The sequence below is a fragment of the Biomphalaria glabrata genome, chromosome 5 (genome assembly GCF_947242115.1).
Source record: "Biomphalaria glabrata chromosome 5, xgBioGlab47.1, whole genome shotgun sequence".
Classification (NCBI taxonomy): Eukaryota; Metazoa; Mollusca; class Gastropoda; family Planorbidae; genus Biomphalaria; species Biomphalaria glabrata.
In genome coordinates, this window is record NC_074715.1 from 22,123,368 (window position 1) to 22,146,037 (window position 22,670).

At 30.9% G+C, this 22,670-nt stretch overlaps 2 protein-coding genes across 3 annotated transcripts; one reads left to right on the plus strand and one right to left on the minus strand.

Annotated features, from left to right (window-relative positions):
- The first annotated feature begins 706 nt into the window (after positions 1–706).
- On the plus strand, positions 707–11,686 carry LOC106068950 (AP-1 complex subunit mu-1). 2 transcript variants are annotated; one of them, XM_013228471.2, is made up of 11 exons: positions 707–891; positions 1,972–2,061; positions 2,169–2,393; positions 2,960–3,090; positions 4,402–4,546; positions 6,093–6,219; positions 6,588–6,730; positions 7,176–7,247; positions 7,753–7,911; positions 8,201–8,326; positions 10,976–11,686. In XM_013228471.2, the coding sequence occupies exons 2-11, from the start codon at positions 2,020–2,022 to the stop codon at positions 11,072–11,074; spliced, it is 1,269 nt and encodes a 422-aa protein (XP_013083925.1). In that variant the 5' UTR covers positions 707–891; positions 1,972–2,019; the 3' UTR covers positions 11,075–11,686. The 2 variants fall into 2 exon arrangements, with proteins under 2 accessions (XP_013083925.1, XP_013083927.1); XM_013228473.2 differs by lacking the exon at positions 707–891 and adding an exon at positions 1,058–1,076.
- A 1,144-nt stretch (positions 11,687–12,830) lies between these two features.
- On the minus strand, positions 12,831–22,661 carry LOC106068944 (probable lysosomal cobalamin transporter). Its single transcript, XM_013228457.2, has 15 exons — positions 22,507–22,661; positions 20,475–20,651; positions 20,322–20,385; positions 19,142–19,236; positions 18,699–18,766; positions 18,467–18,555; positions 18,290–18,363; positions 17,914–18,039; positions 17,552–17,769; positions 17,317–17,419; positions 16,448–16,552; positions 16,120–16,260; positions 15,956–16,022; positions 15,332–15,435; positions 12,831–14,789 (listed from the first exon to the last, which is right to left on the minus strand). Exons 1-15 carry the CDS (start codon positions 22,564–22,566, stop codon positions 14,676–14,678), a joined length of 1,605 nt encoding a protein of 534 aa, XP_013083911.2. The 5' UTR covers positions 22,567–22,661; the 3' UTR covers positions 12,831–14,675.
- Between the last annotated feature and the right edge of the window lie 9 nt (positions 22,662–22,670).

The window sequence follows — 22,670 nt, forward strand, 5'->3', positions numbered from 1 at the left end:
AACAAAAGGTTAGAAAATGTGCTTCGTGAGAAAGCAGCTCATGGGGTGAACAAGTTTGTGTGGGCTTAAAAAATAATTATCTAAGGGAAAGAACTTCTACTGCCGGTATATTCCAATAATGATTCCCACATAGACATTTATATACCGGAATGTCGATGGATTACCTTTAATTAATTCGGGTATTTTTTTTTTTTAAAGTGACTCATGTTTTGGCAATACCGGTACCGAGGATTAATTGTGGAAAGTTTCAACTTGATCCTAGAATGGGTGTGGTACGGTACCCCGGTAGTATAAACGTTTACAAACTTTTTACCAGACAGAGTGAGTTGATAAAAATATAAGAAAAAAAAATGCTCTGAGATCTGTTTAATAACGTCTAGTTTCAGTATAGTTCCCAAAATTTGAGTCGTATGCATATGGGCACTGCAGGTCCATCATCACGATTTACAGCTAGCCACAAAGCGATTTCCTACATTCTGACCTGGAGAATAACATTATTCAGGTTGAAAGCTATTTCCTCTATAGAAATTGCGATCGATGTGTTTTATCGGCATAAGCTAGATCTAAAGTTTTGGAGTTAGACCTAATAGATCTAAGTAGATAAGTTTTGGAGTTAGACCTAGATCTCACAGATCTAAATAGGTATGAATTTTTTTCCCAACAAGCTTACCCGGCATTAACGTTTATTGGACCGGAAGTATTTCACAGAACAACTTCCGCCGATTACATCCCAAATATATTTATTTATCAATTATTCTAGAGATCTAGATCTACACTCTAGCTAGCTAGATCTAATTAGTAGATTAGTACATTTAAAGTTTAGGTTCAGTTATTAGATCTAATTTGATAGCATGTAGAATAAAGTTACAGCGATTTTACGCCATTTCAACCGTAAGTGGCGTAAGCATCAATCATCATGACATAGTCATAGACATAAGACTAAGACATAAAAGTAGCGCTACAGACTACAGAGTACAAACTTACAATTTTACATTACACTCTTGTCTCTAGATCTAGATCTAGACTTTACCTTTACTAGACTCAAGTCAAGTGACACTATGACAAGATTAGAATTAGTAATTACTTTTTTAATTAGGTCTAGATTAGATTCACTAGAAATTATATTATATAATTATAATGTAATTTGTACAAATACTCCTTCTTCCCTAGTGCTATTAGAGCATGGAATGGGTTGCCTGAGCTAGCCAGGAAAACCAGTGACTTGGCAGAATTTAAGTCATTGGTTAATATGCATGACTAAATGCATGACGCGTAGGACGTAATCATCTTCTTTTTTGAAGTAACGTCTGTATTATATAAGATAAGAATGTATTACCATCATATGATTATTATATCTATGAATATACATACACGCACATAAATCAGTCAGTACGTGGTATTTTGCGCTTATAAATTAGATGACACACATAGATCTATACAATACAGTAAACCACCAGTATTGTTGATTTGTGTACATAAATGTAATAATGTACAGATTAATTAAAATTAATATCATTAATGTGTTCACATGGAAATATTTACTAATACATGATATTAACTTAGCTAATAATTAATAATACAGACAGACATTCTGCACCTTGTGGTTACATCACCTGCTAACACACCAAATACTGCTGAGCATTTAATCATTGGCTCACACAACAATGGCTTTGCCATTGACAAAAAAAAACAACAAAAGACTTAAGGAAAGAACTACACTGGCTAGAAATAAAGAGTGAGAAAAATAAACTCCCTTGGCATATTTAAGCTACTGAATTTTTTTTAACCAAATTTAAAACTGCACAGCAAATAAAGTAAAGGAATGCACTAAGAGTAAATATATTGAAAATAAGATATTTATTGTTTATGTATTATATCAGAAAAAAATGAGTACATGTATAAAATTGTATTAATAACTCTTATCTTGGTATTTTTCATGACTATTACATTTATATTTTTTTATTTACTAAGGTAGTACATATACACCAGAGGTAGTACCAATTATACCAGCTGATCACAATGTCAGCATCAGCAGTGTATATTTTGGATGTCAAAGGGAAGGTAATTTATGTTTCCTTTTAAAAAACAAAACAAAAGCTTTCAAGCATATTTTTTGTTCAATCCTTAACTAAAATATTTAATAACTTCTTATTTTTTTTTTGTATCAGGTGATGATAAGTCGTAATTATCGTGGTGATATCGACATGTCTGTAATTGATAAGTTTATGACTTTGATCATGGAGAAGGAAGAAGACAGTAACCTTACTCCCATCATTCAGCATGGAGATGTAGCATTCATGTATATCAAGTACAACAATCTCTACCTTGTGGCTACCTCCAAGAAGAATGCCAATGTTACTCTTATTTTTACTTTTCTTCATAAACTTGTACAGGTTAGTTTCTAAAAGTAAAGTAACACCAAACAATGAATTAGTTTCCTCTTTTAACTTGAGCTCCATGATAAGGTTTAGGGGTTTCTTTATTGTCTCTAACAAATGCTCACTATCTGGGCTACAACTGGGGAGCTTAAGGATTGTCTACAATACTGAATGAAAAAATCCTAATTTTCACCTATACTTAAAATTGAAACCCCAATTATGGCATTTTAAGCATTTTTTAAAATCATGTTAAGACTACAGAAATATTTTTGCTTCTTTTAAATTCTTGTAAAATGTTTTACATGTTTCGGATGTTCCTTCAGAGTTGAAGATAATTATTTCCTAGTCCAAACCTCCCGCAGGATGAGGGGGGATGGGAGCAGGCAGGGTTTGAACCCAGGACCATCGATAAATCGGAACGACAGTCCAGCGCGCAAACCACACGACCAGGCAGCCATCCAAGTTTTCTTAGATTATGATTCTACATTTGAATCAGTCACAGATTGTTACTACACTTTTCTATCTTGTATTTGCTGTGCATGTTTATGCTTGTAATCTATTCTACTCTTTGAACTTTTCAGATATTTGTGGAGTATTTCAAGGAACTTGAAGAAGAAAGTATTCGTGATAACTTTGTCATTATATATGAACTGCTTGATGAAGTAATGGACTTTGGGTATCCACAAACCACAGACAGCAAGATATTACAAGAGTAAGGTTGACATACTCCTTTACAGTTTGTTTGCATATAGTAAGGTTTACATACTCCTTTACAGTTTGTTTGCATAGTAAGGTTGACATACTCCTTTACAGTTTGTTTGCATATAGTAAGGTTGACATACTCCTTTACAGTTTGTTTGCTTAGTAAGGTTGATATACACCTTTACAGTTTGTTTGCATATAATAAGGTTTCCATACTCCTTTACAGTTTGTTTGCATATTAAGGTTGACATACTCCTTTACAGTTTGTTTGCATAGTCAGGTTGACATACTCCTTTACAGTTTGTTTGCATAGTAAGGTTGCCATACTCCTTTACAGTTTGTTTGCATATAGTAAGGTTGCCATACTCCTTTACAGTTTGTTTGCATAGTAAGGTTGCCATACTCCTTTACAGTTTGTTTGCATATAGTAAGGTTGCCATACTCCTTTACAGTTTGTTTGCATAGTAAGGTTGCCATACTCCTTTACAGTTTGTTTGTGTATTAAAAAAAAATGTCAATAGAATTTGTTGGTTCCTTTATAAGAGCACTTCAATCTGGGGAAGCAAATTCAAGCTTAAAGATTGCCTCCTTAGATACTATTGTAGACTTTGATGAAATGTGAATATTAGGCAATAATTGTATGACTGAAGAACATGGCAGAAGAAATCTATCAGAATTTTCTTTTATACTTGTTCCGTTACAGCCATTTAGAAAAACAAACAAAAAAAAAAGCATCAATAATTTGACATTGATAGTTTATGTTGAAATGGACAACAGACATTTGTGAACTTGTTTTTTAGCACGTTTTTTAATGTGCTTTTTATTTTTTTTAACCAGATATTGACTTAAATGGATGTCAAAATGAATTAAAGTTATGCCTAGTGGAGGCAACTTCACACATTGTCTGTGATGACTTAAAATTGTAATCTAGCTTAAAGAGGTTTTCAAATTAAGAGAAAGATTCTCTACTGTCTTATTTATCAAGCATGAATTGAAAGAGTTTAAATTATAAGATGAAGCATTAATATTTGATGACCAGGTGCAATGTACAGTACTTGCATGTTTACATTAGATTTAATTATGGGAAGAAATAAGAACAAATGACTGAATAGCATGAACTGGCTTTAAGTAAAATAACTTAAGGGTTATTCAATTAGAATAGCTGTGACCCAGACTTCTTATTCTTTGTATGAATGTTCAACTAAATTAACGAATGGCAGAATATGGATGAAATATAAATAAAAAATTGTGTGCATAATATAATTTTTTTATTATGTGAAAGAAAAAAGAGTGGTCACTAAATAATTGTCTTTAATTGCAGGTATATAACACAAGAAGGCCAGAAACTTGAAATAGCTCCTAGACCTCCTCCAGCTGTAACCAATGCTGTGTCTTGGAGAACAGAAGGTGTTAAGTATCGCAAGAATGAAGTTTTTCTGGATGTTATTGAATCTGTCAATCTTTTGGTAAATTTTCTAAATGATTTTATCATCTAGTCTATGTCATCATCATCATCACTCCTTTGAGTTCCTCGTGGTGTTTTCTACTTTGTCATACCAGTGTATTTTTAGGATATTTCTCAGGCATCTGTTGATGAAGGTCTGTATTTTTTGTTGTTGTATAGAGTATGCTTCTTTTGTGACCCAATCCAATACTAGAAGAAACAGGAGTGGTGAAAGAAGACATTCCTGTTTGACTCCTGTTGTGACTGGAAATTCCTCTGACAGCTTGCCACAGTGGGTTACTTGGCAGGTGAAACCATCATAAAGGTTCTTGATTATGGTTATTATTTTATTGGGGATCCCATAATGTCTCATTACAGTCCAGATAGATTCTCTGTTGACATTATCTAAAGCTTTTTCAAAGTTGACAAAAGTTGCATAGAGAGGAGATTGCCATTCGACACATTGTTCTACAATTATTCTGAGTGTAGCTATTTGGTCAGCACAAGATCTCCCTTTTCTGAATCCGGCCTTTTCTTCCCTTAGGTGTTCATTGCATGCTCCCTTTATTCTGTTTAGTAGGATTCTGCTGAAAATCTTGCTTGGTACTGACAACAAAGTGATGCCTCGCCATTTCTCACATTGTGATAGATCTCCACTCTTTGGTATTTTTATTAGCAAACCCTTTTTCCACTCACCCGGAGGTGTTTCTGTTAACCAAATTTTGTTGAATAGTTTGTGCATTCGGTCAACTATTTCACTTCCTCCTTCTTTTAGGACTTCAGGTGGTATGTTGTCAATTCCAGCAGCTTTACCTGTCTTCATTTGTTTGAGTGCATTCCTTATTTCTTCTTTTGTTATTTCTTCCATGTTTCTGTCTAGTGTTGGTCCTGCAATTAGATCTGGTGGATTTCGTGGTTTAGGTCTATTGAGCACTTCTTGAAAATATTCTTTCCATCTTTCAAGTTGTTCATTTATTGAAGAAAGTAGTTTTCCTTATTTGTCTTGGACTGGAACATTGCAATTAGCCTTTTTGGTACTGAGAAGTTTGGTGATTTTGTACAGTTGTTTTATATCTCCTTTACCTGCTGCTTCTTCTGCCTGATCTGCCAGATTATTGTAAAATGATCGTTTGTCCTGTCTGAGCATTTTGGTGACTTTTTGTGAAACTGCTTGATAGTCTTGTTTTGATTGTTGCTTGTGGTTTCTTGTTTTTGCTAGGTTAACTGCCTGTTAAGTGCATTTCCTCTCTTCGATTAATTTCCATGTCTCATCACCACTGTTTTTTCTTCTTAGGGTTAAGGCTTAGTACTTCATTGCTTGTTTCAGTAATAATTTCTTTGAAATTTTGCCAAGATTTATCAACGCTTTGTTCGGCCTCATCTAGTTGTAGCACAGCAAATCTATTTTGAAGGGATAATCTAGTTTATTTAGTGTAGAAAAAAAACAACACAAAACTATATTTGTAATTAAATTCAAAAATCTTTTCTGACACAAGAAACTTATTATGTTTTATTTTTTTATTTTTACCACTCTATTCTATAAGCTATCCCTTTTTTTTTTTTTACAGGTTAGTGCAAATGGAAATGTGCTGCGCAGTGAAATAGTTGGTTCAGTAAAAATGCGAGTCTTTTTATCTGGAATGCCAGAATTAAGATTAGGTCTAAATGATAAAGTTTTGTTTGAAAGCACAGGAAGTGAGTAAAGTTCATTTGTAGTTACTTAAAAGTACTAATTTTTAACCATGTCTTATGCTTGGCTGTAAATATTAGAAGACAATATTTTCTTTGTAAATGATTCAGCTGTTTTCAAACTATCTATTTTTGTTATGGAAAACTTTTATGCAATACAATCACTGCAATATAGATTGAAGCAATATAAAAATATTATTATACAGTACTTCCATAACAAGATTTCATTATCGCAGTCAATCAAAGAATTCTCAATTTTGACTCTGTAAATTTATTTGATTCTATGATTAAATTGTGTACTTCAAAAAATATTTAAATTAATCTGTTAACAGTTAAGAAAAAAATGGTTGAACATGAAAATATTTATCTTACAGGAGGCAAGAGTAAATCAGTGGAGCTAGAAGATGTGAAGTTTCATCAGTGTGTTCGATTGTCAAGATTTGAAAATGATCGCACCATTTCCTTTATTCCACCTGATGGAGAGTTTGAGTTGATGTCTTATAGATTAAATACCCATGTTAGTAGAGTGTAGAATAGAAGTACACTTAAGTCATAGCCATATTTGGTGATAGAAATTTGCCAAAAAACAACAACAAACCATCATCTTTTTTAAACATTTTAGTTTATATCTTGTGCATTATTATAAGAAAAAATCTATAATTGTGTCTTTGCTATTCGTATTATTTCTTGGACATTTTTTTTTATCCAATTTGACCCCCAGATTATTGTACTATAGATGTTCCTAAGCATCTAAACAAAGTATACAATATCTTTATATATATTCTTCCATAACTTTGCTTGCAGATTTTTCAAGTATTAATGTTATTAATGTTAATTAATGTATCATGTTGTTAGATGTTATTTTCCTTTAAGTTTTAATATTAATTATTTAAATGACTTTTGAATAACATTTAATAGTTTTTAGTTTGTATAATTGAATTTTTTTTTTTTTTTACTTTTAGGTAAAACCTCTTATTTGGGTAGAATCTGTGATTGAACGCCATGCACACAGTAGAGTGGAATACATGATCAAGGTAAGAGTTTAACAAAGTCATTGTTGCAAATAGGAACTACAAAAATAAAAACTGCAGAAAAAAAGAGAGACTGTAAATTATGAATCTTTTCCTCCAAAGTTAGAATATTTTGTGAAACTTAATTTGTTTAAAACCAAATTTTTCATTTTAAAATATGTGCTTTAAGTATCTTAAAATATTTTTATAACATTTTTGTTTCTATTATCATTAGATTATTATTGTTGTATGAAATCAATTAATAGTTGAGCTTTTATTTATTGTTAACAATTTCAGTCTGACTTTCTACACTATTTGTTAAATACTGATATATAATTGTGTTGGCATTCATAAATTTACCAGATTAAAAACAAAACTAGAACAACTAAAAGTTTAGCTATGAAAACATTTTCTATACTTTAAAAAAAATCAACTTATTTACAGTTGTCATAAAAGCTAGCCAACCATTGACAGGTTTCAACTACTTAAAACCTTGAATAAACATTAGTATATATCTATGTATCATTAGGCCAAGAGCCAATTTAAGAGAAGATCAACTGCTAACAATGTCGAGATAATCATTCCTGTTCCAAATGATGCTGACTCTCCAAAGTTTAAGACAACTGTTGGTAGCTGTAAATATGTTCCAGAAATCAACTGTATCATTTGGACTATCAAATCATTCCCAGTAAGTCTACTATCAATTGTTTCATACTTTTTGTTACACGAAAGCTGCATTTAGCTGGGCATGATAAAAAGACTCAAGTCTTGTCATAATTATATAATTATATGTAATTAAAGTTTTTGACTTAGGTTAGTTACTGCAAGGTTATAAGCAAAGACAGTTTTTATAAGTTTATGAATCACAGCATGACAACTATAGTTATATAATTTTGTGCTAAGGATTTAAACTGTCTATATATAAAGAGCTCACTGTACATATTCATTGAGAATGGAATCTACTGTGTACTTTACAGGGTGGCAAAGAGTATTTAATGAGAGCACATTTTGGTTTACCTAGTGTTCAGAATGAAGAGTTAGAGGGGAAACCCCCAGTTAGCGTCAAGTTTGAGATTCCTTATTTTACAGTTTCTGGCATACAAGTAAGTTAACAGTGATATGATTACAAAATTTACTGATTTACAAACTCTGTGTAATTTTTATAATGCTCACCTATTTCAATGGCTTACAGCTGGCCTGCTCAAGTACAGCAAAACTGCTTCTCCTAATAAGTGAAGGAGGGAAGATTGATGCCTGACACCTCAAAACCTGGGAGTTTTAGGCACATGAAGCAATTCACATTGGAAAGGATAATCTAATTTAAAACTTATGTTGCCTTATGGTACTAAGACTTTAGGAAAGGAGTTAACCATGAGGAAAATCAGGAGTGGGGCCCCTTAAGCATTTGGACACAATCAGCTACAGTATGCCATGCAATAGATGCTAATGGTTTGTGCCAAATATATTGTAAAAGCTCCCCTTTCTGACCATAAGGTCTCTAGAGCAGATGATGTTAAGATCATCCATTTCTTGGGCAAACAGTTAATGAGCAGGGTGTCCTGTGGCCAGCACACCGACAACTGTCTTTACTTTCCCCAACTAAAGTCAGTTATCCATTACAGTTTGGTAAACTCAAGGGGATCCTTAAAAATCATGAAATTCGAAATGCCATTCTTCACTGACATTTGAACCCAGGACCCCAGGTTAGGAAGCCAAGCACTTAAACACTCTGCCACCACATCCCCAGGATCACACTAGCAAGATTTAAAAAAATACTGTGAGTTATGAGACACCAATGATCGCTTAAACCAGTGCCCTGGAATAATCCCCAAGAGGAAACTGATGCTGCTGTTGTGCATCCATTTTCTCTAGGCAGAAGAAACCATAGACATCAAATCATTTCACCTTGAAACTCTCACCAGAACAAAACTCCAATCTCTATGACAATGCCCATATCGCTTCAAAATATTATTATGATTACTTCTTAAATCAGACCTGCCTACCAAAAAAAGTCCAAACGCGTAACGCTGATGATGGTCAAAATGCGTATTTTGGCAACAGAATGCGTAACACTTACGCGATCCACTATTTTGTCATATATATATATATATATATATATATATATATATATATATTAGATGTCATGATTAGATCTACAATCTAAATCTAGATCAATACGACAATAGAGATGATATCTATCTGGATCTATGTCTAAACAATGAATATAATCTACTCTAGATCTGGGCTCAAGAGTGTTACCGATGCTGTGGATCCGCTACAAACGTAGGTCTACTCCAAACTTTCGTAGGCCTACCTTCATCCTTGATCTATTATTCTATACTAAGACTAAGAATCTAGTCTAGATCTAGACATTCTAGACTAGATGTTAGTAGATGTTATTGATCTAGATCTAGTCAATCTAAATCATACTACAACTAAATTGGATCTAAATCTATATTGTAGAGTAATGTAGAGAATCATGACATAACGTAATGTCTAGCTAGACTCTAGTCTCTAGCTGAGTCTAGCTAGATCTATTCCTGTAAAACAAGTTATCTAGATTCTAGAATCCAGATCTAGATCTAGACTAGATATCTACAATGTTACTCAATGTGTTTTGAATCGATAGAACTTCAATATTTTTTCTATACAAATGAATACGGGAATCAGGGATTCAACATAATTAATTTCTACTAATGAACCTACAAAAAAAAAAAAAAGTCATGTTGGTGTATCAGCTAACTGACGGTACCAACCCGCCACTCCCTCACTCTCGCGTTCTTCATTTATAGACTAAATCTAATTGCTTTAAAGAACCAATCAACATATAGATCTGGACACAATGTGTTCCCCCACCTTTTCTGCGCCCCCCCCCCCAACAGGACAGCTTAGCGCGACCTCCGTGACCGCTCGTAAGCTAGTCAAGAGAGGGGGGGGAAAGGATACGAAATGCGTAACGCGACGGGTTAAATGCGTATTTGCGTACTGATGGTCATTTTTGGGAGATTTTGCGTAACGAATACGCATTTTGCGTAACAGTAGGCAGGTCTGTTAAATATAAGTTTCTTTTTAAAAGTATTTCTGACTGGAATAAGAAAAAAGTTAAAATATTTCTATTTTATATCTAAAACATCTCTTAGAAATAAGTCCTAAAAGACAATTTAAAAAAAATCTAAAAGCAGTTTTTATATCAATTATCAGTATAAAGAACTGAAAAGTGTTATTTCTTGGGTTGAATGATTTAAAGGCCTTTTTGGTAAATAAAAAGTTAAAAGACTTGTAATGAAAGCTATGTTTTAAAACTTATAGTTGTGAAGGCTCCTTCTTCCTGATGTTGCAGAACTTGGATATTTTTACTATTGATAAAAGAGGCCTAAGATTTAAGCTTTTTTTTATTATTATTATTTTTTTTTTTTTTTACATCTTAGTTTGTATGTAATAGTTGGTAGCAAACAGCAGTTCACTGAGGCCATCTAATTTGACTTAGTTTTTTTACCTTAAAATTTTGCAAAGATTTGAAAGTCTGGCATTGGTCTTGTGATGTTCACTTTACAACACTTTCTGCTGTGAAGGCATCTGTTATTATGGTGACTAGATCTAGAGTTATTAAGCACTTGAAGCTGGGAAAGGGTTTAAAAAAATATTTTTACTTTTGAATTATTACTTTTATAATTACATTTTACTTCTTTACTTTCTCAAAGTTTTGTAAAGGAAGTGATGTTAATCCAATTGTTGATGATGTTTCATTTCAGGTACGTTATCTAAAGATCATTGAAAAGAGTGGCTATCAAGCTCTCCCTTGGGTTCGATATATTACACAAAATGGAGACTATCAACTGAGAACTAACTAAGTTTGAGTTATTTATAAATTAGTACTAACTGGCTTAAGTCAACACTTTACATTTTTCTAATGCTAGAAGCTAAAATAAATAAACAATAACTGAAATCCTATGGATTATCTAAAAATATTTATGGAAATTATATTGCAATCCCAGAAATTAGCTGATTACTTGTTGCCTCTGCCTCTGGTTACTTTACTGTTTGATTGTAATACTTGTGACTTATTCTGTTCATGTTAATGGTGTTGTTATAGAACTGTTTTATGTCATACATTTTCACACTCTTTTTTTCTTAGGCTATCAATTAGATCCTACAAAACTTCCTCTACTTTTTTATTTATTATTATTATATTTTTGTGTATAATTATTCTTCATTAAATATTAGGAATTACCTTGTTTTTAAGGAGGAGACTTATGCATAGTGTAAATATCAGGATCCATAAATGAATGTTTTTAATTAAACAATCAAAGAAAACAAAAATTGATATTTGACAATGCCTTTCAGGAAAACCAGTTCATTAAGTTTAAAATATATGGAACAAATAATTGCATGATATATTCAGATTATTATTATTTTTTTTTTTTTTTTTGGAAAAAAAGGGAATTAAAATATTGATATTTATACTGTTTGGTGTTTTGTTTTGATTAATCATGTGCATTTTTCACAGGCAGTCTTGAAAGTAGCTCAGACCTTTTGTTAGGCCATATCTGAGCTCATATACATTTTTCTTATTGTTTTCCTGGAATTTATGGGGGGGGGGGGAGAGTTTCCTTGGCCTTTTTATAAAAAATCTTTGCATTGAAGTAAGATTTTGGTCATGTATGCTGCTCCTGTGCTGAAGTAAAAAAAATTTCTGAGTCTAGCTGTGACTGGAACATCCATGGGACAAGGTGGGTTAACCTATGGTTCATCATCCATAGAGCTGCAGTGAGGAAGTTAAAAGTGGACTATGCCCTGAGGAATTGTCACATCCTGAATCCAGGCCCCTTATAACATTAACCATTTTGAAAATTGATCATCATGGTTTTACATACTATGTTATAGCAGTGGTAAGACAAGTCTGAGATAGTGCTATTCCGATCTTGCTCAAGAAGCACCTCAGTGTCCACTATTATTTGCCTGAACAAAATGCAAGTTGAAAGGAAGTGGGGTTATTTTATCCTTAGTAATTTCCAAGACCCCAATACCCAAATGGGGGATGTTGCCACAAAGTGGCAGTATGGAGTTGAACTTTCCTTCTAGATGAGGTGCGTTATTAAGGCTAACATGTCACAAGAAGCTAACAGGTTTTGAGGTGCCATTGATTTGCCTTTTATCCCTTCTGTCAGTTTGTAAGAAAGGTTCTGCCAGATTTATGAGAAAATACCATGTGAAGGCCAGGAGCTGGATTTCAGTCAGGGCCATTTAGAGACAAGCCTTGGGAGCATTTCTTGGAAAGTTGGAGCTTATCCCCACTTTAATCCACAGCATTGAGTCCTTGAGTGTATGGAAGTTATTAAATTATCACCTAAACAGAATTAAATTTCTGACAGCCACCCCTTATAAAACTGAATCTTATCCTCTTTGAATGTCTCAATTTAATTCACCTAAGGCAGTCCTACAGTCCACTACATCCCAACATAACCAACACTCTGAATGGCAGTGCTGAACAACTGGGGGGAAAAAAAGCACAGATGCCTGGCTAGAAGAAAATCATGTTGTTTTTTTTATAATTGCATTGCGAAGCATACATCACATTGTAGAACTCAAGCAAAAATTTATACGAAGTTTTTTTAAATACTACTATTGTTTATTCCATGATGTGTATAAAACAGTAATAGTGTACAGAAAACGTTTGAAATAGATGAAAATCTTTCTTACATTTAGTTGACACAAAGTGATTGACAAGCAATATTTATTTACAAAGAAAGTTACAACTTTCAATCAACAATTTAAAAAAATAACTAAAAAAAAAGTATTTCAACCAACACTTTACTATGTTTACAATATTTCTAGGACACATTAATACAATTAGAACACACAAACTAAAAAATTGCTATTAAATTTTATTAAATGTGAAAATAAATTGACTACGTTTATAACAAACAACACAGTGATAGTAGTTGACCAGTGATAAACTCAAGAAATCTAATTAAGGTAGACAATATTATATATATATATATTAAGTTAAGCTAGACATTATCTTATGATTTACAGCAACACTGCTTTTTATTATAAATAAATGTCTTAAAAAAAAAACAACAGAAAATCTGAAATGCAATAAACAAAGAAAACAAATTACCAGGTAAGCAGAAATTTGTAACATCAGGCACAATATCAAATCACTGGCCCCAAGCTACTCCCCTTAAGAGAGGTGGAGACAACTGTGCAGTTCATCACAGATATATATTTGATAGCCTCCACTATTTCATCAGTAGAGAAAGTGTAATGAAAAAACACCACCTTAAGACAGTGGGCTATTCATCAAAACATTGTTCAAGTAGCATTTCTTAAATGAACCCAGACTGTTGGACAGCACAGTATGCTTTTAATGTATCATATCTAGGTAAAGAAACTTAAACATAGACTAAAATGTATTTAGTTCTAATCTAGTCTATACCCTGTTTGATGTCACCCTTGCTAGAAATTTATTTTAATTTCTATTTATATCTGAAGCTCATAAGTTTTAAACACAATAAACTTTGAGCTTTGCATTTTAATGATTTAACATAAAAGTTAAAATTAATAAATAACCCTCTACATATCAGTATGTAAACAACGTTTGATAGTTATGTGTCATTACCAACAATTTTACATTAGTTTTCTTTATTTCCTTATAAAAATAATGCACATTTCTTGATATATTTATCAAAATATTAGCAATCAAAATAGTTAGGGTTTTAATGATTGAAACACATTTAAATACATTGGCTGGCCTAAGGTAGTGTATGCATTCAATACCAGGTCAAAGTTTTAAAAAGCTACTAGTAACTCAAATCTAACTCTAAATAACTAACTAGTGTATTTTTTTTTAGTGAATTCTTCAATTTTAAATTACTTCCTTCATTTAGTCATATAAATCAAGTATTATCAGTTCTTACACTAAACTAAAAGAATCTTAAAAACAGTGTCAGCAAAGTTATTTCTAGAAATAAGAATTTTTTAAAGAAATATATGTGAAAAAATGAAACCAATCTTTTATTTGTAAATTTCAGATGATTTTAACAAAACTAGCTTGAAAAGAAATCTACAATGTAGCTTTTTAAATTTTTTTTTTTTTTACACTTTTAATATATATATTTATATTTGAATGAAAACATGTCCAAATTAAAGGAGAGTAGTCACTGGAAAAGGATTCTGAGACTATAAAAAATATTTTTTTTAAACTTAAAATTAACATTAAAGCTTATTTCATTCAATAATCATTTAATGCTAGTAAAGAATGTATTTGGAAACCAAGACATGATAAAAAGCAAACAATTTCCTCTTGTTATCTAGAAACTGAGCCAATGATTTTGGTTATCTTTTCTCACATTAGGTCACATATAAGAATCATAGTTCAGTCCCTTGACTTTATACTGAGAAATTCATGAATTTTAACATTGCAAACAAAAATCTCTATCGTTGAATTCTTTATCCTTGAATTAGTTCATCGTCACTTTCCTCAAAATCATCCCCTTCAACCTCACCACTAATAGCTGAGCGACGTCTTTTTATAGCAACCACCAGGAAACCAATCAGTAATGTCTGTAGAAAAAACATGACAATAATTATAGGAGCACACTAAAAGTCTTGTATGAGCTTACTGAAAATATACTAGGAGCTTACTGAAACTATACTGAAAAAGTCTACTAGAAGTTTACTAAAAGTATACTGAAAAAGTTTACTAGGAGCTTACTAAAAGTATACTGAAAAAGTTTACTAGGAGCTTACTAAAAGTATACTGAAAAAGTTTACTAGGAGCTTACTAAAAGTATACTGAAAAAGTTTACTAGGAGCTTACTAAAAGTATACTTAAACTGAAAGTCTAATACGAGCTTACTAAAAGCATGCTAAAAAAAGTCTACTAGGAACTTATTAACAAATCTCTAATATATAATATATTTTTTTGTAAAAGTGAAAATAACAACAATCTTTCAAGTTTCTAAATATTGTTTGATAGAAAAAAAAAATACAGAATTCATTTTATAGCCATTTTATGTTGTTTTTTGTCCAAATATCTTACCATCCTACCAAGCTGACCTATAGTTTTCTTGCTTTAAATTATAATCATTTAAGAAAGGACTTACCCCAAGAAACAGCCAAGTCAACCAATAGTAGGCTGCACCAAATACCCACATCTTATAGAAAAAACGAACTAAAAGCAAGGTCATTCTTGTCACTACACAATGATCTGAAAATATTCAGAAAGAGTTCCATCAAACATAGAGAGTTTAATGTAGTTAAAATAAAATAGAGTTTGTGTTGCAGATACTATGCTAGTCCATTGTATTCATAGCAAACTCACACCTAAATGGAAGTTACACATAACTGAGATCCCATACAAAAATTTATTACATAGAATGCCTTTAAATGTTTAATTATAATTGATAATACTTAGTTAAACCCAATATGCATACTTCTTTGTTTAATAAAAAGAGAACATGTTTATGAACTCAAAAGCAAATATGTATGTGCATAAAAAAAATTATATTGAAATGGTTCATTTTCTAAAAACCCAAAAGTAGCCATTTGAAGTTGAAGTGAAATCAAATTTTCAATAATCAATTTAGTTTTTGAAATTGAAATATTACTGATGGACAGACAGAAAACAAAAAAAAAAACAAACTTTTCCTAAGAGAGAAGGTTGATTAAAGAAAATCTAAGATGTCAAAATAGATTTTTTTGCTCAAAGTGTAAAAAGTGTCCCTTGCCTTCACTAACTTCAGTAGTACATTGCTTTACTTCCAAAGAAACTGTGCTGTTGCCTGTACTATTTACCTGTGTGAAATAGATTATTTTGTATAAATATTTCAATCATGAATAGTAGGAGAGTAGACTACTTGAATACTGTGTGATACTAAACACTACTACTCACATAATGTTCACTTCCAAAAGATGAGTACTGAGGTGTCAGCTCATAGAGTACAATGTTAATGGCCAACACAATGAACATAAGGATCATACAGAACATCAGCATACCCTGAGGGTTGGTGCGGTGAGGACGAATCTTGTACATCTAGAATAAGACATGCCCATTTTCAAAATAATTATAGGATTTATAAAACAAATTATTTATCAAATTTAATAAGCCAATGCAAAATATTTAAAGCGATAAAAAACAACAACAACAACAAACAATTCACCATTAAAAATCCAAATTTAAATATATTTCAGAACACAAACAAAAATTTTGAATTCATTACCTTAATCCACAAAAACCAAATTCCAATATAACGTATGCCAGTCATTGTGCACAAGACAAAATATGCAATAATCCCAACCATTAAAATGTAGTCCAAAGGAAAAACCTGTTACAATGAGATGGATAAAAATGATAAGTTAAACCACATAGAACATAATAAACACACAAAAAAGAAAAGGTCAAAGTACAAAAATAGCTAGTAAGCAATATGCTACTTTATATATTAGCATAAAGCTTATAACTTGACCAGACACATTGCACCATTAATCGCTAGCAATAAATTGCTAAAAGTACTACTCAACAGTATTACTAGTGCCTTGTACATTTTGGTGAATATTTACATAAATGCATAAAAGAATGTTCACTCAGGGTTCAAGATTCCTCAAGGGGACTAACTAAACTTATACCATCACATCTGTCAAGTACAATTTCTATCCCTTGTTCAAGATAACCAACAAAATAATTAATTTCCAATAGTTATAAACTAATTGGTTGATTTTTTAATTGATTCTTGTCTTGTCAGGTAAAAGAAATAATTGTGCTAAATTTCAGCTTGATTAGAGATTAGGTGTGGGAGAAATAATGTGTACAAACGTTTTACCAGACAGACAGAGTGAGTTGATTTAAGCTTTGTAAAAAGTAAATTCAATATATTCTTTAATTATGTGTATTACTTTTTAAAATTGTGATTCATTGCTTTAAAAACTATTTCAGAATAAAAAAGTAAAGTTCCCATGAATATGGGGAAAAAATCTTAAGATATTCTGTTCTTCATTTTGTATTTTATGTTTTATTAATGTATACTTTATTTTAAATATATTTCTAGATTTCTGGGTTTTGTACTTTGCAGGTAAAAATACATAAACACACCTTCTGGCTGTAAACCAAAACAATATCAATTGGATTCGGCAAATGTCTCTCTGGTAAAGCATATCCACTTAAGTAGCCCATACTGTGCATAGCTTTGTCAATGCTAAATAAAAACAAACAAAAAAAAAAATAATTAGACTCTTACTAATATGCTCAAAATTCTAAGCTATTTTTCTTGTGTATATATTTACAATATTTTGTGTGTGTTGATGTAAGCAACCAGTTGAATAATTACTTTGTTAACAGCAGAGAAACAAACAAAAGCAATGCCAAGAGAAAGAAAATAATGCCGAAGATTATTTCAAAGGGCCGAAGCAGAAGCATACATTTTCGCAACCAGCTTTTTTCTGATAACTGCAAGTGGCGCTGCCTTCTACTCATAAGACGTTCTTGCTCAGACAAATTTTCATCAAGTCTGGTAGCACGTCTGCTGAGTGTTGATTGTCTAGAATACTAACAGACATGAAATTAAAAAAAAAAGAATTATTTAATCAATCATTTAGTACAAAGTTTGGGACTTTCAATGAAAATTGCAAACAACTAAATGACTAAAAAACAAAAACAAACGAAAATTCAAATGCCAAAATCTTATTTTACTTTGTCTCTCAAAGCCTGTCGTTGGTTTCTCTTATCCTCTTTTTCTGCAACAGTTTCTGATAGCTCTTTTTTAATACTTCTTCTACCTTTTATTAAATCCATTGGCAGAGCTGATATCCCATAAGCCTGCAATAGGAAGTAAGAAATTTATTGAGCAGTAAGTTCAAATAAAGGGAAAGTTTATTAAATGAGAAACTGACAAATCTAAAAGTTTTAGAAAAATAAATTTACAATCAACTTTTCTTTTCTTGTATTTAAATGTTTCCTGTACTAAATAAACAAATCTAAATACTTCACAAGAATGTTAGTTCTCTTCTAAAAACTTTAGATTTTGTTTGAACAGTTGTTAAGAGTTATTTATCTGAGACAAACTTACAGTGTAGGAGACTATACCAAACATTCCAATGAGGCTGAAAATGCTGATTACAAAAGATAACGCATCCTCAATACCTAAAAAACAAAACAAAATACTTCAAATTCAATCAAAACAATAAAAAGTGTTGTAAAAAAATAAAGTATGAATAAACAAAAAGAACTGTAACATAGGTTATACCTGTGCTAGCAATATCTTTAAACAGGGCTTCAATCTTTTTCCATTCTGTGCTATTGCTGTTGGGATAGGACTTGGTAGGAACAAAAGCCCTGTATTTATGGTAAAGTGAAAATATATGGATAATCTTATTGCTAAAGAAAAATATAAAAATAAAATCTAACTTTCCAATTTATATAGGTATTTACATATTCCAAAAGTACAACTGTTGCTCTATTAAGGTGCACAGACCTACCCTATAAGTAAAAATGTGGCTGCAATCAGAATGCACACAATGGAGTACTTCAATGCTGTACAGCAGCGCTGAAAGTCAAATATTTTATTTTAAAAACAGAAAAAAATTTAAAGGTGTGTTTATACTACAGAGCATAAAGTTTATTTGGATGCCACATATGCTAAGTATTTTGTTTATACTTTTTCAAAATGCTCAATGGATTACTTTATGATCCTAGCAGACCCAAGAACTTGCTTTTTATTTCTTCAAAATATTTATACTGACTGAAAATATTTTTTTTTGTAAAGCAAACCACAACTTTAGGTCATGGCTTCTGTCTTGGACTGTCTTGGAAGACAATGGATGCGCCCAGATGAGTCACTAGTTTTGGTTTTTAATAAAACAAACACACACAAATTAATAAATGAAGAAAATGAAAAAAATGTAATGTGTATTTAACTTACAGATTTAAACGTAGCATTGTCATCTTTTTCTTCATAGAAAAAATACATGAAGGGGAGAAAAAGAAACAAGCAAAATGCAACTATTCCATATAAAACTGAAAAGAAAAAATATGATGGAATTAAAATTCAATTGATTGGATAACTCTACCATAATATTGGTCATGATAAATCATTTGTTTCTCATTAAAAAATACACCTAGCCAAAAATTAAAACTCACAGTTGTAGAAAAAGTAACTTGAATCTAAAATGTTCTGGTTATAAAAATTTACTAAAAACATTCCAATCTTAACTGCAGTTTTTTTTTAAATAGGTGTGATGCATTCATTGCTTTAAAAAAAAAACTGTCACAAGTATTAAAAAAAAATAATTTCATTTTCTTTACTGGTCTGAAAAAAAAAATGGAAATGTTGAATTGTTCCCACAATGAGTTGCAATAGATCATATGTTGTTCTGCCATTCAGAATTATTTAATGCATGGGTACCGTTATAAGAGGTAAGTATTAATAGACTCACATGTTAGATGAATTCCCTGTATACTTACTTTAAAAAAACATTAATGTAAAAGATTAATTTGTGACAGTAGCAATTGGGACCAAAATAGTAATGACTATTAAAGGTTGAAAGCTGAATATATATTTTTTTATTATTATATTATATTGGTAATTATTATTATTATTATTCAACTTTGGCATAAGTTGTCTCCATGCATGTGCAGTGCACTCTCATCTAAAAGTAATAGTGGAGTATCTTGGAGAAGTTTCTGGCTGAGGGTTGTTAGCCTTCATGGGGCTTTCAAATTAAGGCCATCAGATTCAAACTCAAAGGCTCATAGCCACAACCCCTTTCATAATGTAAACAAAAAATACATAGTACAACACATAAATAAACATCAAAACATACAAAAATAGTAGAATAAAAAAAAAAAAAAAGAAAAGAATGTTACTAAAAATTCTCCCCCCCCCCCCCCCCACCCCCCCCCCCCTCCCCCCCCAAAAGGACTCAGACTGAACATTGAGCAGTATTTATACAGTGTTCATTTGTCATGATGATTTACAAAAATAGATAAATGGTATAGCTTTGCAATTGAAATAAAAACAATTGTTATTATTATTTGTATTTATTAAATAAATATGTCTTGATATATTTCTATAACTTTCATAACATCATTGACCAACCTACCATAATAGGTTATTAAAACAGCATCTTCAGTTTTATTCCGGACACTTGAACTATTAGCCCATTCCTGAAAATAAATTCATAATTGTCTTTATATTTTTTTTTACTTAAAAGCATCAAGAGTTACATATTGGCAAAAAAAAAAAAGTTATAAACCTTAAAGTTCCCATTAGAGTCTTTCATATAAGAAACCAGGAAAATATCAACAGGAACAATTGCAGATGTCAATAAGGTCACAGTTAAAGCAAAAATGGCAGACAGTGTTACAGAGATTTCACTATCATATTTGTGCATAAAATATCGAATGTAGAATCCAGAGAACAGAATAGTTAGCTGAAAATACAAAAAGAAAGAAAAATCACAGTATAATAATTAAAAGTATTTAAAGTTGATCTGTTTCAGAAACAAACATCTATAAAAGAGGTCCTACAATGATTTTTTCCAACCAGTACCCATTAGATCACAGAGAACTCCAGAACATCCTAAAATCCCAGTCATTATAACAAATGTCATTGCAAACTTTAATATAACTTGAAAGTGTTAAGCTTAGAACCTAGATTTTTAACATGAAAGTAAATTGAGAGCAGCTAACTCACTATAATTATACTAATTACATTGATTTAGCAGTTAGATACCAGCTAAGGACAATCTATTCCATTTTAGTTAGTCTTACCACATGTCCCACAAAAAGAAGGACATGTCCTCCTTTTTGGAGTCATCTCCACTGTCTGTAGCCTAAATTTGAAAATCTGCAATCCTCACTCATACTAAACTCAAAACTCAAACATTGAAGAAAAATAATGATTTTTTAAATAAACTCTTTCTTTAAAAGGTGTTGGTAGATTCTATGCTGTTCAAAAGAGATCTGTTACAAAGAGCTTCTGAAGATCTGTGAATGTTTTTCCTGTGCATTACTGGGTATAATGTTAATGTCAAATGTATATTTTCACTGGACAAAAAAGAATAATGGACTCTCCATTGACCTATTGAGAAGCTACTTTTTTAACTAAATATAATCTGTAGAAAATGTAGTGTATGCTATTTATGTAATCAATATTTGTGTAAATGATGAACTACTGTGAAAATTTAATGACATGTCTTATGAAATGGAGGTGCGGTGGATGAGCATTAAAGTGCTTGGCTTCCGAACCCGGGGTCCCGGGTTTGAATCCTGGTATTTTTAATTTCTGGACCTTTACCTCATCTGCCATGTAGACCACAAGGTATGAAAGGGCAACTTTACCTTTTTATATCAAATAGATTACATTGTTAGCCTAGTTTTTTAAAGTAATTTGTCCTCTTATGTAAGTGTTAATCCTCCTCCAAACATGTAATTGTCAAGTAACCCTAACTAGCATTTTTCCAAAGTTATTGTCATTGTATTTTGTATTTGATAATAAAGTATTTAATTTTTAAAAATATAATTGTCTTGAATCAAAATGAGGAGTTATATTTTGTTCAGTCAATATTATTATTATTATAGATCTATTATGTAGATTATCATGTATCATTATTAAAGATGCTATCTTAATTCATCAATAATGCTTATGCTGAAATATAATTATAATGATAAGCATTATTATTCATTATAGTACTTTTAACTTTATCATTTATGATTTAGATTTAAGCATCTATATTCTATTAACACTATATATAAAATATCATCTATCATTTATCTTATGATTTATGAAATTATAATAATCATAAATAATGGAAGTGATCATTGGATATGTCTGTATGATTATGAATATAATTTATATAGATAATATAATTATTCATATAATATTTATATAAAAATTATATTAATTTAATAATAATAATATTAAATTTTATATAAATATAAATATTAATAATTTTAATATTAGATCTAAATATTATGTTTATAATATAAAATTAATATAATTTTTTATATTTATATGATTATTATAAATTTAAAATTATTATTATTTATTATATTATTATATTTAATAATAATATTATTAAATATTATATTATTATAATAATTATATATTATAATAATAATAATATTCAATTTTTTGCTTTGAGTTTGACTTGAGTGTCTTGAGTTTGATTTGAAGCGAATCACTCAAATTTCGCGACCTATTTTTTAAATATTTTAGATCAGTTGAACAAAGATGCTATCTTAATTCTAATTAACAAATAGATCATTTCAATATTACGATCTTACCACAATAACAACAATAAATGGTATCCAACCAGCTGCAATAACAACACCTGGAATCGCCATTTTGTTTGTTTATTGTGATTGTGAATGTTGTATCATGTGATCTCTATCAAAAAGTATATCTTTAATTTCGTGTACTCGGAAGGACTTTAGCAACTGAACTAGAC